Here is a 20,482-nt window from a genome sequence, read left to right as displayed (position 1 = left end):
CCCCGTCGAGCACTAAAGGCTGTGATGCATTATTGATCTGCTCCTTTAATTGATGCAGGACGATGAGCTTTCCTCTCTTTGTTTTACACGTTTTTTTTTCTTTCTTGGAGCTTTGATTTGGCTGTGGAGCTCTGCCGCAGGGCGTCCTCAAGGTGCCACAGGGCGTCCCCCAGGTGCTGCAGGGCATCCTCCAGGTGCCGCAGGGCATCCTCCAGGTGCCGCAGGGCGTCCTCCAGGTGCTGCAGATGTCCTCCAGGTGCTGCAAGGCGTCCTCCAGGTGCCGCAGATGTCCTCCAGGTGCTGCAGGGCGTCCTCCAGGTGCCGCAGGGCATCCTCCAGGTGCTGCAGATGTCCTCCAGGTGCTGCAGGGCATCCTCCAGGTGCCGCAGATGTCCTCCAGGTGCTGCAGGGCGTCCTCCAGGTGCTGCAGATGTCCTCCAGGTGCTGCAGGGCGTCCTCCAGGTGCTGCAGATGTCCTCCAGGTGCCACAGGGCGTCCTCCTGGTGCTGCAGGTGTCCTCCAGGTGCTGCAGGTGTCCTCCAGGTGCCGCAGGGCGTCCTCCAGGTGCCACAGGGCGTCCTCCTGGTGCTGCAGGTGTCCTCCAGGTGCTGCAGGTGTCCTCCAGGTGCCGCAGGGCGTCCTCCTGGTGCTGCAGGTGTCCTCCAGGTGCTGCAGGTGTCCTCCAGGTGCCGCAGGGCGTCCTCCTGGTGCCGCAGGGCGTCCTCCTGGTGCTGCGGGGGGGGGGGGGTGCGTTTGAAGAGAGATAGCAGTTTGATGCACTCATGGTTTTACAGTATCAGCACGGCGCAGTGTCGAGTCAAACTCCACAGGGACTGAAGCTCCACAGCATCACTGCTGCACGGCTCCATAAATCACTGACATGCTGTGAGCTGCCTGCGGGGAGCTACAACACTGCTGGCAAAATCCAATATGCAACAATGGCTGCTGTGCTCTGCGTGCATGTGATGCACGTGCACACACAGGAAGAGAGCATGCAGGAGGCAGCGCTGCAGTGATGGAAGCTTCACTGAGAGCGCTCACTCGTTTGTTGGGAAACATAATGAAGTTGGTGACATGATATTATTACATTAGAGAAGCTTCTACGGCTGTGGCTGCACATGACTGGTTTCAAATGTAGAGTGCGGCCTCGTGTCTGCGCGCACTGTTGGCTGCTTTAACTGGAGTCATTCATTTTTGGGGAGCATCTAGTATTTGTCTGATCCAGTGAACGAATCACTGACTCCGTCACACTGATGCAGAAATCCTGTAAATCTAATATTCACATGAAGCTGTACCGTCTCTGATGTGCAGCACTGCCAGGAAGCGTCTCATGTAAGCAGTCAGAGGTACAGGACCCTCTGACAACACGTCCACCTGATGACAAATCTCTTTCACCTCAGGTATCACTATCAACTCATCAGCACCCAACTGGAAACAGGACCACGAGAGGACTGGTCCCATTATAACATGTGGATGTAAAACCAGTTAGTGTGGTGTTGAAGCTGTGACACTGAGCAGGTTTATGTTTGAGTCCTGTCGACACTGAGCTCCTTCTCAGGATTATAGTCATCTTGAGACCATTTAATGACACTGACATTAAGACAATAATATACTGATGAAAGTTTTTTCTTTAATTTGTTCTTAAGACAGGTCCTAAAGAAAAGTCTATGTCAGTTTGCTGGTGGATTTACGAAGTTGACGATGCAGCTGTTGGAGCTGCAAATCAGATCAGAAGCACAGAGAGTTGTTGGCTAGAGATGATACGCCGTCTCATGGCGGTCACTTCCTGTCAGCGTTACAGATCAGAAGCACAGAGAGTCGTTGACTAGAGATGATACGCCGTCTCATGGTGGTCACTTCCTGTCAACGTTACAGATCAGAAGCACAGAGAGTTGTTGACCAGAGATGATACGCCGTCTCATGGTGGTCACTTCCTGTCAGCGTTACAGATCAGAAGCACAGAGAGTCGTTGACCAGAGATGATACGCCGTCTCATGGTGGTCACTTCCTGTCGACGTTACAGATCAGAAGCACAGAGAGTCGTTGACCAGAGATGATACGCCGTCTCATGGCGGTCACTTCCTGTCAGCGTTACAGATCAGAAGCACAGAGAGTCGTTGACTAGAGATGATACGCCGTCTCATGGCGGTCACTTCCTGTCAGCGTTACAGATCAGAAGCACAGAGAGTCGTTGACCAGAGATGATACGCCGTCTCATGGCGGTCACTTCCTGTCAGCGTTACGGATCAGAAGCACAGAGAGTCGTTGACCAGAGATGATACGCCGTCTCATGGTGGTCACTTCCTGTCAGCGTTACGGATCAGAAGCACAGAGAGTCGTTGACTAGAGATGATACGCCGTCTCATGGTGGTCACTTCCTGTCAGCGTTACAGATCAGAAGTACAGAGAGTTGTTGACGAGCGGAGCGTTAGCTGGTAAACTTCACGTTTAGCAATACGTTAATGTAGCAACGCAAGCTGATCGCTAACGCACTTGGATAAAAAGGAAAACAATCAGTGCTTTGAGACGGCTGTCAGAGAAAACAGAGGTATGATCACATGATCTTGTCTGAGGTGTACGGGAGGTGTTTTTTTTATTCCATTTTGCTCTGGAGAAGAGGATTAGCATACTGTTAGCTAACTGTTAGCATCTGAAAAATGCCAGTTCTAGATCAGCGCTGGAAGTCGCGGCCATAATTCACGCAGGGCATGACGGGGGCTGAGTATAAGGTGGCTAACAGTCAGGAAAAAACTTGCTGTTTATTCTGACATCATGTTGGTGAAAGTGTTGGAGACACTCTGATGTAAACAAACAAACATGTAACAGACAACATGGAGGTCAGTAAATCATGATCGAGGTCACGTCTGTATATCGTACAATGAGTCGATGATGTAATTATCATGCCAGGCTGCAGCTCCGTCCTTGTAGAGAGATAAAAGCCTGAACAGACATGAAAGTCAATCAGGTTGTTTCCTGCAGCAGCGTGAGGGGCGAGCGTTCGTCCACTGATTCCACGCCGTCTTTGTTGGGTCTTCAAACTGCTCTCAGCTCTGAGCCGTCACTCATCACGGACGGTATTTTCCTTCCTCTGACAAGTCACCTTTACTTCTTCTGCTCGGCTCGCATGCCACAGCGTTTGCTTCACACAGCCACCATTTCCACTTCAAAGCCTCTGAACGAGATGTGTGCAGACATAAAAGAGAATTAGCCGCAGTAAATAGGTCTGAACTTTAATGTGTGTTTTTTCAAAGACCCGGCTCTTGACGGAGAATACTGATGAGACTCTGCGCTTTATAAGAAACCTCTGAGATTCACCGCAGCTCGCGTCCCAAGGGGGATGGAGAGCGCAAATTGCGTCTTATATCTGCAGGAAGTTCCTCTGAAGTCATCACAAAAAGCCGGCGATGGACTCCTCAGATGACCACGTTAACAGATTCCTTTTGAAGCGTTTGTGCTCACAATGAATGAGACAGGGAGCGCTCCTGCACGTGAAGCCCAGAGACAAAACCCAGGAGGAGGAACCCTGGGAAAGACCGAATGTTGCTTTGAAGTTATCTGAGAATCAGAATGATTGAATATTCCGCCTGAGTGCACACGGATGTCACACAAATGAACAGAGCCCAACTCCTTATCAATTTTTTTTTCTCTTCAGAGAATTATTCATGTCTGTCAAAGAATACAACAATTCATCTTCCTCCTTCAGCGCTCCTTCAACACTGTACAGTAGCCTTTGTGTTGTAGCGCCCAGATGAATCTTCCTTCCTCTCGACAATCCCAAAAAAACTTGTCAATAAATCCTGAAGACGGCACATTAGTCATTAGGGCTCCTGCAGAATCCTCGGCAAGCATATCGAGGGAAAAGGGCAACATGTGGCTGACGTGCTGCGTTCAGAGCCAGCAGCCGTCATGGCTCCAGTTAAAAGGGCATTGATGAGCTGATTACGGTGGAGGAGCAGACGGGTATCATCGGCTTCATAATCCAATGTGGAACTTTAAATGTGTGCCAGGAGGGGGTTTACCGTCGTCTCTGATATTCAATCAGGCATTAACACACATACACACCTGAAACAATCTGCCACGCACAGATAAAGGAGACATTCCTGATACGCTCCGACATGAGATCTGCAGGATCTGCCAGGAGACGACCAGCAGGACTAAGTTCACATGAAATACCAGATTAACCGCTGCCTGGTGGTTGGACGTCTCCACCACTAACCCTAACCACCGGCCAGATGATGGCTGTTAGATGTGTTTCAGCCAGAAAAACACAAAGGTAATCAGCTGAGTGGCTGAGAGAGTTTAAAATCCAGCGGTCAGAGAGGCAGGTGGACCAAAACCAAAAACCATCTCCCCCGATTACTGAGTGTTCATATTCTTATGTGTTCTCTCGTCTCTTTAAGTGTGTTTTAACTTCCTGTCCTACTAACTGTCGTCCAGGGACAAAATGAAGATGAAGAGAATCAAAACACCAAAACATGTCTCATGCTGTTGGCTTAAAAAAGTGACGTGACAATTCACACTGGATATTAGTGAACTAGTCATTTGATCCAGCTGTGACACATGGAGTATAATCATCCCCCCTGCTGTGTGAGAACACGACGCCTCTGACCATCGCTGGGTTTGTACGGAGACAAAACTAAACCGACTCAACGACAGACGTTTACGCTGGTTTTTCCTGTCGGCACACAGGAAGTGAAAATGACACAGCTGGTGTTTCACGGTCTGACACGTCGGCGTCGCCTCATGTTGAACTCAGTGAGCAGTTTGAGGGCGTCAACAGGTGCTGCGTGTGATGCTGGCAGAGTCCACACAGCGTCCTGCTGTTCTGACATCAGTGTTTGCAGTAAACACACAAAAGAACAAACTGAGATCAGAAGTTAAGATTCAAGACAAGCAGCTCGGCAGATATCAAACGTTTCAGAGAGTGTGACACCTGAGCTGATAACACCACTGCCGGAGCAAAGGAGCCAATAAAACACTGACAGTCAGATGATATCGCTGAAACAGAAACATCCTGTCGTGTTTATGATTCTGAGCTGGAAACATTTTGGATTTTGGAGCTTCACTCCCCGATGAGATATCCCACAGATTAAAGCAGCAGCTCTCAGATTTGATCACTCTGATAATAAATTAGTGTCAAACAACAACAGCAGCTGAAAATTGGGAAGAGATTTAATCTGTGCACAGCAGCAATATTCAGAGAGCAAAATAAATGATCTCTCAGCTCAGGGGAGAACACAACAAACATTTACACTTCCTCCAAATGAAGCAAAATCATCTCCTTCTTCCTCTTTAGTTGTAATTTAATTGCTGTATTAACCTGATTAACCTGAGCTGAGTTTCATGTCTCATGTGAACAAAACAACACGACTTTATTTTACTGCTCTTTAAATGAACGCTGCAGAGTCACACTGATTTAAATTATAATTATAACGCACATTACTATTCCTTCTGTTTCTTTGTTCTTTGTTTCCTGTCGGTTTTGTTCCAACCAACATTTGGACCTGTTGGATTTTATCTATTATTACAGTGATGTTAATGTAAAGTGTTTAGTGTTAACTTTTATCATGTTGTGACAGAATGTACAGTGTGTACGTCTCACCAGTTAAACCATTTCAGTTGAACTGAATTAAATAAACCAGCTGTAACAGCAAAAGTTGATGAGTTGAAACAGCGAACTGAACTAAACTGAATTTAACTCTGATGTGCTGTTGGAGCTTCACTAGGAACTTCCCATCGGCAAACTTCCGAACTGTCAAGATAATACCTGTTAGGTTCCCTACAGAGAGGTAAATACCCATAAAGTTCCCTACAGAGAGGTAAATACCCGTAAAGTTCCCTACAGAGAGGTAAATACCCATAAAGTTCCCTACAGAGAGGTAAATACCCATAAAGTTCCCCAAAGTGATAAATACCCATAAAGTTCCCTACAGAGAGGTAAATACCCATAAAGTTCCCTACAGAGAGGTAAATACCCATAAAGTTCCCCAAAGTGATAAATACCCATAAAGTTCCCTACAGAGAGGTAAATACCCATAAAGTTCCCCAAAGTGATAAATACCCATAAAGTTCCCTACAGAGAGATAAATACCCATAAAGTTCCCCAAAGTGATAAATACCCATAAAGTTCCCCAAAATGATAAATACCCATAAAGTTCCCTACAGAGAGGTAAATACCCATAAAGTTCCCCAAAGTGATAAATACCCATAAAGTTCCCTACAGAGAGGTAAATACCCATAAAGTTCCCCAAAGTGATAAATACCCATAAAGTTCCCTACAGAGAGGTAAATACCCATAAAGTTCCCTACAGAGAGATAAATACCCATAAAGTTCCCTACAGAGAGATAAATACCCATAAAGTTCCCTACAGAGAGGTAAATACCCATAAAGTTCCCCAAAGTGATAAATACCCATAAAGTTCCCTACAGAGAGGTAAATACCCATAAAGTTCCCTACAGAGAGATAAATACCCATAAAGTTCCCTACAGAGAGGTAAATACCCATAAAGTTCCCCAAAGTGATAAATACCCATAAAGTTCCCTACAGAGAGGTAAATACCCATAAAGTTCCCTACAGAGAGGTAAATACCCATAAAGTTCCCTACAGAGAGATAAATACCCATAAAGTTCCCTACAGAGAGGTAAATACCCATAAAGTTCCCTACAGAGAGATAAATACCCATAAAGTTCCCTACAGAGAGGTAAATACCCATAAAGTTCCCTACAGAGAGGTAAATACCCATAAAGTTCCCCAAAGTGATAAATACCCATAAAGTTCCCTACAGAGAGGTAAATACCCATAAAGTTCCCCAAAGTGATAAATACCCATAAAGTTCCCTACAGAGAGGTAAATACCCATAAAGTTCCCCAAAGTGATAAATACCCATAAAGTTCCCTACAGAGAGGTAAATACCCATAAAGTTCCCTACAGAGAGATAAATACCCATAAAGTTCCCTACAGAGAGGTAAATACCCATAAAGTTCCCTACAGAGAGGTAAATACCCATAAAGTTCCCCAAAGTGATAAATACCCATAAAGTTCCCTACAGAGAGGTAAATACCCATAAAGTTCCCCAAAGTGATAAATACCCATAAAGTTCCCTACAGAGAGGTAAATACCCATAAAGTTCCCCAAAGTGATAAATACCCATAAAGTTCCCCAAAATGATAAATACCCATAAAGTTCCCTACAGAGAGGTAAATACCCATAAAGTTCCCTACAGAGAGGTAAATACCCATAAAGTTCCCTACAGAGAGATAAATACCCATAAAGTTCCCTACAGAGAGGTAAATACCCATAAAGTTCCCCAAAGTGATAAATACCCATAAAGTTCCCTACAGAGAGGTAAATACCCATAAAGTTCCCTACAGAGAGGTAAATACCCATAAAGTTCCCCAAAGTGATAAATACCCATAAAGTTCCCTACAGAGAGGTAAATACCCATAAAGTTCCCTACAGAGAGATAAATACCCATAAAGTTCCCTACAGAGAGGTAAATACCCATAAAGTTCCCTACAGAGAGGTAAATACCCATAAAGTTCCCCAAAGTGATAAATACCCATAAAGTTCCCTACAGAGAGGTAAATACCCATAAAGTTCCCTACAGAGAGGTAAATACCCATAAAGTTCCCTACAGAGAGATAAATACCCATTAAGTTCCCTACAGAGAGATAAATACCCATAAAGTTCCCTACAGAGAGGTAAATACCCATAAAGTTCCCTACAGAGAGGTAAATACCCATAAAGTTCCCTACAGAGAGATAAATACCCATAAAGTTCCCTACAGAGAGGTAAATACCCATAAAGTTCCCCAAAGTGATAAATACCCATAAAGTTCCCTACAGAGAGGTAAATACCCATAAAGTTCCCTACAGAGAGGTAAATACCCATAAAGTTCCCCAAAGTGATAAATACCCATAAAGTTCCCTACAGAGAGGTAAATACCCATAAAGTTCCCCAGTCCTTGGAGCCGTTGGTGGACACGATGAGGCCGTGCTCCTGGAAAGTCTTGAACCTCAGTGACAGTCTGAAGTCCTGGTTGTCCTCGTCCATCTGATGGAGGAACTTGAGGTGCGATTTACCATCAAACCTCAGCGCCGACTCTGAAACACAAAAACACAAACCAAGCAGGCAGATGAGGGATCGAACACACGCTGTGGACAAACACAGGACAGTGATTGGACAGAGCTCTTAGTGACTCTGACCTGCTGTGGACTTTTGGGCTTTAATCGACAAAATGATTGATTGATTGATTGATTGATTGATTGATTGATTGATTGATTATTGAGCAGATTAATTGCTAATGTAAACTATGACAGAAGGGCTCTTGGGGCCAAAGCTACATGTCCTCTCTGACAAAGGTAACACAAGTAAAACCTATGGATGGTGGATGGAGAGACACCTGGAGAGACACCTGGAGAGACACCTGCTGAGCTGCAGACACTGTTCAACACCATCAAACAACACAACTGGTTGTATTTAAGTGAATCATCGCTGTGTTTCCTGTTTCCTGTCAGTGCTGTGCCACCAAAACCAGGTTTTCTATTTGCCGTAAACATAGCCACACATTAACCACAGTGTTGTTGTTATGGTAATAAAGGTAAAGTTTTAACATAATAATGTACGACAGTAACGTATCTTTGGTCTACAGCAGGGCGCAGCACCAAATTCTGGGCCCTGTGCATGAGCAGTCGTTCTCTGTGGCCCCGCCCTCCTGTCTTGATCCATGTCTCTGTCACAAACCTTTAAAATGTTAGTTTTCTTTCCCTCTGCTTGCTTTCTTTCTTTTTGGAACGTTGGTGCCCCGGCAGCAGCAAAAACAGTCAGTCATAGGCTGAGTGTTCAGAGCTGAGTGCTGGTGCAGGCTGGACTATCTGCACCAGCATCAAGGACACATGGAGGTATGAGGGCGGTGACGTTTATAATGTTGTTTTCTGCACCTCTGAGGGGTGAGACCAGCCGCACAGAGCTGCTGCCACCATTTCTAGTTCAATCTTTTGATCATTATATGCAGCAAATTTTAATTCAGTTACAGCGCTAATGACTTAGCAATAGAAAGTGTTAAAGGCCCTTTTGAGGCCCCCCTCCCCACTGGGGCCCATGCCCCTGGTGTGCAGAAATGTGTAATGCCAAGTGACTGAATTTATTGAACTGGTTGTTCCTGCAGAGGAGACTCGCCGAGTGAAGGTGAACTCCGAGGACTCTACGGTCGGTGCAAGTCTACAAATTAGAAAGTCTTGTTAACGGAGCTTTTGTAGGATCTAAATTCCTCCAGAATAACTTCAAACAACTCGACATGTTTCACTCCCCGACTCAAGGACACAAGACTGGAAGTAAAAAAACCTTTCACTAATCTTCATCGATCCTGGAGGCAGCGCTCTTCCTCCATCAGATGAAACACACTGTAAACTGAACGTAATGTCTGATCTCAGGTCTGACATTCGAGACGGTGAACAGACACACAAAAAAAAGATTCTTAAAAAATGTGTTTGATCTTTTTAACCGCAGAAAAAAAAATCGCCACAAGCTGAAACCAAAATGCCCAAAGCAAAGAAAATAATAACCTAAGAAGGAAAACAGAGTGGAGAGGATGAGCTGGATGGAGGAAGAGATGGAGGAAGAGTGAATCTATGAACAGACGGATCGACAATGAATCCAGCAGCCACATTAGTTCACAGACTAAACTTGTTCCAGTGTTTCTCAGATGAAACATTAATGCTGCCTGTGAGGAGGCTCACCAACACCTTCCCAAAGTCTGCTGCTGAAAAACTACTTTTCCTGAAGTGGGATTTAAATCCTGCTCCACTCTGCTCTCTGAAGACAATACAACTCAAAAACACCAGTTTGGATGGAGTGTGAGTGTGAGAGGTCACTGGTTTGACTGGAAACTAACAAAACAAAGTGTAGCAGAATAAAAACTTCAGTCATCAACAAAAACACAAATCACTGATTAGCATACAGTTGGAGCCGTGCGGTGCAGAGGCTGGACTGTAAGTTCCAGCTGGTGGCTACAGATGTCGTGCCGGACACGGTGTACTGAAAAAGTACAATTTAAAGACTCTGGCATGGAGACTGGGCCGTCTCTCTGCAGCTCCAGGTGTCGTGCTGGACACGGTGGACTTGATAAGGTGTATTTTAAACGCTGCGGCGTGGAGCTCCAGCTGGTGGCTACAGGCGTCATTCTGGAGCCAGTTGACTGAACATACCTCTTGGGGGCTCGACGGGAGCGTCGTGGCGTTGTAGGTTCCTGAAACCTACATCCGGCAGTCAGTGCCCTCTTTAAGGTCTTAAGCACAGCCACCTCTGCCTTGAGGTTCCTCCCTGGGCCCATGGATTGGGAGCACTGCCTGTCACAGAGGCAGCTGCACAACACCGGGAGGGTAACGTGGCCTCATGATGGGAGGCGGGCGACCGTGCATCAGGTGGTCCGTGCAGCAGGGTTTGAGAAACACTGTGTTTACTGGAGCTCTGCCACCTGAGAGGGGGGAGGTTCTAAACTCGGGTGGACAGAGCGAACCATGCACCCGGCGGTGAGCTCTGTCATGGGACAGATGGGGCTTCTTGGTCCCTCCACCAAGCTGACGACCCAGACGCAACGTGGTCGGGGGCCCTCAGACCCCCTCTGCACTGGAGCTCCGGCCATAAAGGCCACAGACCGGAGGATCCAACTGTCCAAGCAGCAGCACAAAGCCAGCTGGTGGAGGCCTCTGATAGCTGGTCTCATGAATACCAGTCAGTGGGAGCAAAGACAAAAAAAATGTTTCTTGACAATAAACTTTAAAAAGGTCAACACATCCCTGTTCAATGACGTCTGTCAGTTTGTGTTTGTTAAACTGTCGAAACTTTTAACTTTAAACTGTGTCTTTATGCAGATTAGTTACAGCAACACTTCTTGATGGTGAATCTCTTCTTTGTGAACGATCTGCGGCTGCAGCTACGTTACTGATGTTACAGATCCATCTGGAGAGTCATCGCTGTGTTTCCAGCAGCGATAGTTCCCAAAAAGCAGCTACTTTAAATCCAAACATGATCTTTTTCCAAACTACAACCAAGCGAGTTTCTGCCTGAAATGTAAAGTTTTAACACCTGCTGTTTAATAATGTACAAAACTAACACATCTGTGATTTACAAAAACGTACAGTGGCAACATTTATTCTGGCGGTTGTGTTGTTGGCTCATTAGAAACTTTGCAGCATCATCACCTTTTTGTTTTTAGCTCCTTTATCCATCTCACTGACCTCTGACACATGATGGACTGAGTTAAGTTTGTCTGATCTGGATCGTGACTAAATAACTGCAACCCATTTGGCAGAATAAATGTTGCCATTGTAGTATATAGATACAGCGACACTCTCCGGGGGAACATGAAAGCTCCACACAGGAGAAACATGGCCGACTGGCCGGTGGGTTCAACCCAGGAACCCTCTTGCTGTGAGCTGACAGTGCTAACCGCTGCACCACCGTGCCTCCACCTCCTCATTGATCATGTTGAAATGATCCAAATGGAAAACTAACGACATAGTCCATCATCTCGGGGGGGGTATTCAAAGAAGAAAAAGAAATCAAGATAATTAGCAGTTAACCATCAGAACAAACTGTCGTCTCACATCCTTTAAAGACATTTGTGTTTTCCTTTCCTGCTCTCCGTCCTCACACGACATCTCCTTATCGCCGAACCCCAGAGTCTCTTAAGACGAAGCAAGTATCCGATAGAGTTAAAATGAGTCGGCGATAAGGCCTTCAGAAGATTCCAGAGAGAAGGGGATTCTAAACAAGCTGATAGTGAGTGAATGTCCTGGAGTCGACTCTTCTTCTGTCCTCACTCTGCTAATCCTCACAGGAATGCCAACACAAATCACAGAGGACGCTCCGACGAGGTGGCGCCGCTGCTCAGCGCTCTACAGCTTGTGATGGGAGCTCACTGAGCGCCGGCGTTCACACTAAACATGCTCTGAGTGCTTCACATGAAGTGTCTGAGTTCACAGCTCCAACAGGTCAGAATGAGGAGGCGCTTTGATCAGAGTCAGACGTCTTCATCGAGTCGCCTGCAAACAAAAGTCCTCTCTAAAGAACGAGGATTTAATCTGATGGAAGATGAGTCTTTCTGCTCCGCAGCGCTGAGGGCAAACCACAGAGTGAACCTTTTCTTCTTCTACTCTTATAGAAGAAGAAATCTTATCGGGGTGTTGACAGGATGTGATCAGGTCAGCTGTTCCAGTAAAAAGAGAAACAGCTTCATGGTACTGAAAACACAGAGTTAACCCCGAAGTGACTTCCTGACTTCAAATCCTGCTTCAGAGCACAGACCTCTGTTTGGTGCAGCGTTATTAAGAAACAGCTGATCGTTCCTGTTCATGTTTTGTCCCCTAGTTTAGATACTATTTTGTTTGTTTGTTTGTTTGTTTTGGCTGACGTGACTCTGCTCGTATGTCTCGTGTTGTTCAGCGTCAGACTCGTCCGGCAGAGACGAGGCTGATCAGCTGTGAGTCTGAACCTCAGAGCTGTCGTCACCTCTGATAAAAGGCTTCGGCTTCCTTCCTGTTTCACATGCTCACATTAACACATGCACACACACACGCGCACACACACACATACACACAGCCTCATTAACACCTCTCTGAAGCACAGGTGCACACACACGCACACAGACGTACCGTTACAGGGGCAGACGCTCTCCCAGGTGTGCTGCGGGGTGATGTAAGCGGCTCTGGCGGTGGTGAAATGGCTCAGTCTCTCTGCTGTCAGTCTGACGGCGTTCCTGCAGCCTCGCGGCGGGCAGCCGGCACCCAGACAGCCGTTGTGACTCACCCTGAGGATGCTGAGGCCCAGAGAGTCCTCGATGTCTGATATAATGCCTACATCAAAGAGTTCAGATTCAGACCTTCAAAGAGACTCTTCACCTGTCAGACGCACCTGACTCACTCTGCGTCCACACTAACAGCTGCTGAGAGGAGACGGACCTGATGCTCACGTCTCTGCGTCACAGCCTTCCCATTCAGAGCTGATTACTGACGTGATTTAACAAAGCAAAGGTTTAAATGGCTCAGTGTGTGTCTGAAAAGCTCACCTGCCAGTCTGCTGGTCGGCAGAGACTGGACTCGTCCGCTCTGAGGCCTCCAGATCAGCAGTGCCTCCAGGACCCGGGTCTCAGGGAGCTGCTGCAGGCTGGCCAGGTGGAGCTCCTGTCGGGGTAAACCCAGAGCCTGCCCCAGGCTGCGCTGCAGGCCTCTCCAGTGGTCGCCAAGAAAGTCCTCCGGGGACAATCTCACCAGCTGCAGCGTCAGGCCAGAGTCCAACGTCCTCTGGTCGGCCGCCCACACGTGAACTTTGACCCCAGTCCAGACACTGAACTTCCCATCTGTCACGCTGACGTTGAGGGAGTAGGAGCCCTCCTTCAGGTTTTCATCCGCCCAGATTTTTCCATCAGTCAGGTCGACGGAGAAGCGTCCTTCGTCTGGACTCTCTGACACCAGCTTGTAGGTCAGGACATCCTGCAGGTCCTGGTCGGAGGCGTGGAGCCGGCCGATGACCCGGTTGGCAAACAGGCCGCCAGAGGAGGTGATGAAGACCTCCAGAGGTACGACAGAGGGAGGATACTTGCTCTGCTCGGTGACGTTGATGTTGACCACGCAGATGGAGGAGAGGGGAGGGTGGCCGCTGTCCGTCACCTGATGGAAACACGCACAGCACAAAGATCAGACCGCCGTTACATCACAGAACAAATCACAGACGTTCAGTTCATGTTTGGTTTCCAAGGAGCGTTATCAACAGCTGCAGATCAAAAAACATCTGGACACATGTGGCCTACACCCAACAAGGTCCAGACTGAACTTTATGAAAACTCTACATAAGGATTCTAGACGCCAGTTTTCATACGATGAGCAGTTAATGAATTTGAATGTTATTAAATTCACAGCAGTGAACTTCCTTCATAATACGACCTGGTGATCATGATCCCTGAAGGACGACACTCACCTGTCTGTACACCTGTGAAGGGAACATGCAGTGTGACCTCAGCTCCACTCTGACCCACAGTACAGGTAATTATCTGCACCCTGAAGTCACAGCTAATTTTTTAAAGCTCATTTTGATTAATCAAAAGCAGCACTGTGGAGTCAGCTGTTTGGCTCCTGACACGCACGACATGAAACCGGACTTCCTCTTGTGTTTCCCAGTGTGACTGCTGACAGCAGCAACACAGCAGCTGAGGCCGGGCGTCTGTGTCAGCTCAGTGCGTCAGCGTTTAATCACTGAAGCAGAATTACATGAAGCTCTCTGTAGTTTCTTCAGCAGACTGACGACATGTTCAGCAACACATGATAACAGATTTATTTTCTTCCTCTCACTGAGCAGGACTGAAGAGCTGAACAGATCAAAGGTTTGATATGTGACTGTCAGAAATACTGAGTGAGTTCTCCATTATCCGTCTGTATCTGTTCAACCTCCTTAATGATCTGTGTCTGGACTCTAAGTGGGCGGAGTCTGTGATAGAAGTGGGTGGGGTTAAAACTCAAAAGTGGGTTTGGCCTTATCAGAAGTTATTTTAAGTCTGAAATTTCTCATCAGAAGTTTCTACATTCATTGCTTATCAGAAAAAGTATTTCCAGAGCTTCAGACAAAACAAATCACCAGTTCAGATACTGACACATTTACTGGTATGACACATGTGCTCATTAAAGTTCATTATCTGTGCTGGATACTGGTGTCATCAGAGTAAACGGCTCAACTCACCTGTATCTTGAGCTGATGATGAGGTTTGACCTTCTTTCTGAGAGGAGCCGAGAGCGACAGCAGGCCGCCCTGGTCCACGTGGAAACGGCGGTCCTCGTTGCCGCTGACGATGTGGATGGAGAAAGGCGGGCCGTTTCTGGGCGTGTCTCTGTCCGTCACCACGAGCTGGAGGATCCCGGTGCCGACTGACTCGCCCTCCTGCAGGACACCAGACTCGTCAGCTCTTCAACTTCAAGTGTTTGTGTTATTTGACTTTATTTTATCTCCAGTTTAATGAAGCAGCGCTGAAATAAATCCAACCTTCATTAAACTGTGTCACAGAGATTCAACTTACAGTCATTAAGGAGTTTGTAGTGCTGTTGAATTTTAATGTCTGTGTAATGTTCTTAATTTATCGGGGGAGTTAAAAGTTGAGAATGAACTCCTGGAAAAAGTCTCAGTTTTTCACTCGTCATATAAAACAGTTGTTTTTTTTAACTGAGTCGTAGAAAAAACGTGATTTTGGTGAAACATCATTAGTCTAAGATCAGAGCAGTTTTTCTTTTTTTTCTGATGGAAGTGTTCGTCACACGTGATGTGTCCAAGGACCATCTGAAATTACAAAATCCAACGATCACCTCTTATTTGTTACACAGTTCCTGGCTGTGATGAGCACCATGCATCCAGACCTGCAGATTCATAAGGCACGTTTTCTTATAAAATATTTTCTTTAAAATGATTTATTTATTTTTTGCAATTTTTAAAAAGAAGGAAATAAATAGAAAATTAACCAATCTAAATTTGCTTGCCCTTTGTATCCCCTAAGCCAAAATAAAAAACATAAGTCCGTCCCCAGTGCTTCAAAAGTTGTTTGTCACGCCTCCTCCTTTTTCCAACAGTGTGGTTCATCAATAAAGAACTTCCCAGCAGCTCTCTGCATTAACGTAAGAGCCACCATGAGGAGTTTGGAGACGGTCCCTTGGTGCCACAGGACAGTAACTCTGACTATAAAATAATGAAGACACTGGAAGAGTTCACTGTGATTGATCACCTCTCCAAAACCTTCCTGAGAGGCTCCGTCTGCTGACTCTCACAGCGAGCTGACATTAATAGAATAAAGGTGGGTTATCAATCTAAACACTCGCCGCGTGCGTTTGGAGACGGGCGCCAATTTGGAGTTAATGGACTAAAACATGCAACTCTGGTTTGGTCTCTCAAATTTCAATCAGAGAAAGAACAATACAAAGAACAGCTTCATCAGAGTGTGAGAGACGAACCAGTCGTACTTTAGGAGTGTGTGTGTGTGTGTGTGTGTGTGTGTGTGTTGGGGTCAGTGGTTTGATTCCAGGTTCGTGGTTCAAGCAGGAAGAGATGCAGCAGCTGGATCCAGTGTCAGACTGAAGTGGAAACTCCTCCTTCTCTTCACCACAGTGTCTCCATTAAAACCAGAGCCCCCAGTGAGGAGTCATTGAGTCCTCTGCAGCTGTTCAGATGTTCAGACCATCAGCGCTGATTCAGCAGGTGAGAGGAGGTCGTTATGAACACCTGTACTGTGACGTCACCACACAGGAAGTGAAGCAGCCAGAATGGCTGCCTGGTGGGCGGAGTCACACAACCACGGGGCGGGGATTTTAGTTTTTTTTAATAAATCTATCTTTTGAGCATATTTCTGTCGACACTGGATTTTTTTGGACGTGTGGAGTTGGACAGAATTGATTGGCCGTGGTTATCGTCTGCACAGAGGCATCAACGCCTCAGTGCTGTCTGAATCCTTTGTGAAAACAAAGGTGACAGAGCAGTTTACAGAGTTAAATGCTGTTAACTTCTGCAGTGAAACACGCTGACATGGATTATTCACATCACTGTTCAACATGCTGCAGTGAAGACAAACCTCAGTCAGTGTTTTACAAATCGAGCAATGAACCTACAGTTATGTGATTTATCTCTGAGGACGTTCTGTGTGGACGCTGAATCACCTGTCCATCTGCTGCTTTCACTCAAACACTGTGACTCAACTGCAGCCGCACAGCTCGCCGACACCTCACACAGCAGATGTGCTGCTCATAAAGAAGGTGTCAAACTGTGACAAACAGTCAGGCGAAGGCATGTAATGTCTACAGGAGCGACGACGCCACCGCCGCTGACCTGCATCACCTGTCTGAAAGAATGACAACTCTCTTCTCCAGACTCAACAACATCCATCTGCTCCAGGCACCCAGAGCTCTCTGCACCAGGCCGCGTCGGCCGCCGACGTCAGCAGATGGGATGATCTCTCAGAGTTGGGACTCATCAGCTCTCAGCGCAGGTTCTGGCTGGCGAAGCAGCGATTCTGTGAGTGAATGTGAGTTTGAGAGCTGCAGCAGGCGGAGTGATGAAGAGCTGGCACACCAAACTCTCATCATCATCAGCCAGCAACAGCCAAGTGAAACATCGCTGTCATGCTGCTGCCAGAGGCATGAAGGCACACGCTCCAACACACAAATATGTACTCACAGGCATGTGGGTAACTGTTTCACACACACACACACACACACACACACACATCATGACAGATGATCTTCCCGCCTCTCTGATCCCAACGTCGCTCAGAGAGAGTTTCTGTGTTTCTCTCTGCTGAGTTTTAATGAGCAGCTCTGACAGGTCAGCACGTTCTGACCGCAGTGTGTCGGAGGAGGAGGAGGAAGAGGAGGAGGAGGAGTTACAATGACACACGGAGACAACGTGTTGATGAAGAGTGACACATCTGTAATTATAGTCAATCGTTAAAACATCTGTCTTGATTAACACCTTGTGTGGCTGTCAGGAGCAGAGCAGGAGGATGTTCACTGATCACCTGACGGCGTTTTTGGGAGAAACCTTCAGACTCACATGTTTCTGAATATATTCATGTAAAAGTCAGTTAATACTTCGCTGTCGTTGTTTCACACATGAGTGCGACTGTCACTTCCTCCCTCGGGCAGCAGAAGTTCATTTGCAGGAGCTGATGAACACTCGATTCTTTCCACAGAGTTTTGGGTGATTTTTTTTTCACACAGTGCTCGTTGACTTTTGTTGCTGTAGTGTTTCTGCTGTGTGTGTGTGTGTGTGTGTGTGTCAGCGTGGAGCTCCAGGCTGTGAACATGGCTGCTCTCTGAACACAAAACCAATGCTGTTTTTTCTGACCTCAACACACTGCCTATGGTGTCCCGCAGGGGTCAAACACAGGCAGCAGAAGTGCACTCCTGGTTCTGTTTGCAGGGATGAAACATCCTCGATAATGTTAATCAGGAAACGGAGCAACATGTTCACGGCCTCCTGCTGCTGTCTGCTGTTTACCAACCTGTGACATCAGTCCATCACCTGGTACTAACTGGTTTTCCCGTGTTGAAATGACCTGCGTATATGTGCACTGACATGGTGTAAGAAGAACCCTGGAGATGTTGTGACTGTTCGTACCTGCAGCAGCAGACTGTGGTTGACCTGAGAGAAGACGGGCGGGTTGTCGTTGACGTCTGTGACGGTGATGGTGATGAGGACGGCAGAGGACAGAGGAGGGTCTCCTTCATCTGCTGCCTGCACCGTCAGAGAGTAATGAGGGATCTGCAGACGACACACAGCTTCTTATTTCTCATGTTTGAATAATTCATCTTCACACCTGTTTTTGTCTTTGTTCACTTTGACCCGTCTGACAGAGACACACTGACCTCCTCTCTGTCCAGCGCCGTGCGGACACTGATCTCTCCACTGCGAGGGTGAATTGTGAACTGCTGCAGAGGGTCTCCGCTCACGATGGAGTAACGCAGCAGGTTGTTGATGGGCCCGTCCTGATCGGTGGCTGTGACCTGGAGATAAGCAGAGAGAAGGGAGGGGACAGAAACGTCTCTTTAGTCTCGCCTCGTCCTGAAGGATGCAAGGAGTCAAACTAAGGATCCTCAGACTGTATCAACAGTTCACAATGAATTCAATCCAACAGAGCAACAACCAGACCAAACAGCTGTGGAGGCTCCCTGAGAGGAGGCGCTCACTGAGGAGGACTGGACACCTTCAGGGGCTTTTTCTATCTGTGTCCTCACATCTGTCTCTTTCTCATGAATCAACATCTTTTATCTGCAACTACAAAGCTTTGATCTCGCTGTGATGAAAGATTCATTTCTGATGAGTTATAAATTGAAAATTCTTGTAAGCAGTGAAACAGGATGAAACTCTTTGGTTCATTTATTTTACAGCAGACTCTGAGCTCAGTGACAAACACACACACGATGAATCCTTCAGTGTGTCGGCTGACGGACGAACCTCTGCCTCCGTCTGTGGAAACAGTTCAAACATTTCACACTGCGACATGTTGCAGTTACAGGGTGAGAGCGCGGAGATGGAAACAGCCGACGGAGGAAGAAAAATGTCAAATATGAAACCATACGATTACAGACTCATCATGCAGCAGAGGTGCGACCATCAGAGTCACTGAGCTGTGTTATTACTGCGTTATCTCTGCTGCAGGCCTGACAGGCGGCGGCTGACGTGTGTGTGTGTGTGTGTGTGTGTTTACACATGCACACAGTCGACAGGCTGCCAGATCGTCTCGTACAGACATGTTGTTGCTGTGTGTGTGTTATTATCAGTATAAGTGAATTTTCAGGAGCTGATTCTGTTTGTGTGTCTTCTCTTTTTTTTCTGTTACCTGAGTCATCAGTCGGCCACCAGCTGTCAGACGCTGTCATGTTACACACACATACACACACGTGTGTTCTCAGTGTGTTTGTGAAATGAGACAATGAAAACAAAGCACAGCAGAAAGAGCTCTGATCTGAAGCAACAGATAACAGAGACGTTTCCTTCAGTTCAACTGAACCTGAACCAAATTTACAGCTACATTTAATTTGGTGAATCAATTAAAGATTATTGATGCTTTTGTTTATGATGTGTGTGTGTGTGTGTGTGTGTGTGCTGAAGGATTCCTAACAAAGTCATCGTATCAGTGTAACCTTCACTGTCCTCCCCGAGCTCAAAGTGGTTTGATTTTATGTGAAGTAGCTGAACTGACATTTGTCGCTGTGACACAAATTTCAAAGTTTCCTACATCATCAAGCTGTGCTGACTGCGTCACATTACAGAGAGAAACCTCTGCGTCTCTGTCTGCTCTTACCTTCATCACCAGGCCTCCAGGCGTCAGGTCCTCTGACACCTCTGCACTGTAGTCGCCTCGTCCGAACACCGGCGCGTTGTCGTTCAGGTCGGTCACGTTGATGATAACCGTGGTGATGTCACTGAGGGATGACTTTCCACGACTTCCCTCCACAGACAGGTAGTACTCCCGCAAAACTTCAAAGTCCAGCGGGGCGCTGAGGGTCAGGAGGCCTGAAAGAGCAGAGGGAGAAGAGGAAATGATGAAGAACAGACTCAACCTGTTTCTACACAAACATCAGAAATTTAATTTTAAATCCGCTCCAGCTGAACGTCAGATCGTTTCCACTTCGAACACCTTTGGTTCATTTTAAGTCAAACAGCGAGCAGAAAACATTTTGATTCAACATGTTTGTGTACAGGAACAGGAAGCTAGGCTGCAACTTATCACAAATATTGATCGGCATTTAAAGTTGCCAACAGCGCTGAATGTGCATCACGCCCCCCACGCATAAAAAGATTTTTTTTTGTGTGTCCTTATTGGGCAGATACTGGTGCAGAGAGGTGACAACCAGTTCACGACATCTCTGATAAAAACAAACTTGAACATGAGTTTTCTTTGAGCCTAAAACATGTCAGACTGCAGGTCTGTGAACAGCACCGCGTTCAGAG

The 20,482-nt window shown here is 46.7% G+C and overlaps 1 protein-coding gene across 1 annotated transcript in view; it reads right to left on the bottom strand.

Moving 5' to 3' along the window:
• Positions 1–20,482, bottom strand: part of fat2 (FAT atypical cadherin 2) — a 125,372-nt gene that overhangs the window by 23,094 nt on the left and 81,796 nt on the right. The window contains exons 17-23 of the mRNA XM_033619522.2: positions 19,833–20,044; positions 18,394–18,531; positions 18,146–18,289; positions 14,732–14,929; positions 13,068–13,668; positions 12,655–12,855; positions 7,946–8,103 (exon numbers count right to left, since the gene is read on the bottom strand). Of these exons, the coding sequence (XP_033475413.2) occupies positions 7,946–8,103; positions 12,655–12,855; positions 13,068–13,668; positions 14,732–14,929; positions 18,146–18,289; positions 18,394–18,531; positions 19,833–20,044 (1,652 nt within the window). The remainder of the gene's footprint in view (positions 1–7,945; positions 8,104–12,654; positions 12,856–13,067; positions 13,669–14,731; positions 14,930–18,145; positions 18,290–18,393; positions 18,532–19,832; positions 20,045–20,482) is intronic.

This window comes from Epinephelus lanceolatus, chromosome 7 (assembly GCF_041903045.1).
Source record: "Epinephelus lanceolatus isolate andai-2023 chromosome 7, ASM4190304v1, whole genome shotgun sequence".
Taxonomy (NCBI): domain Eukaryota; kingdom Metazoa; phylum Chordata; class Actinopteri; order Perciformes; family Serranidae; genus Epinephelus; species Epinephelus lanceolatus.
The sequence above is the reverse complement of the archived record's forward strand: the minus strand, read 5'-3'. Positions and strand labels throughout refer to the sequence as shown.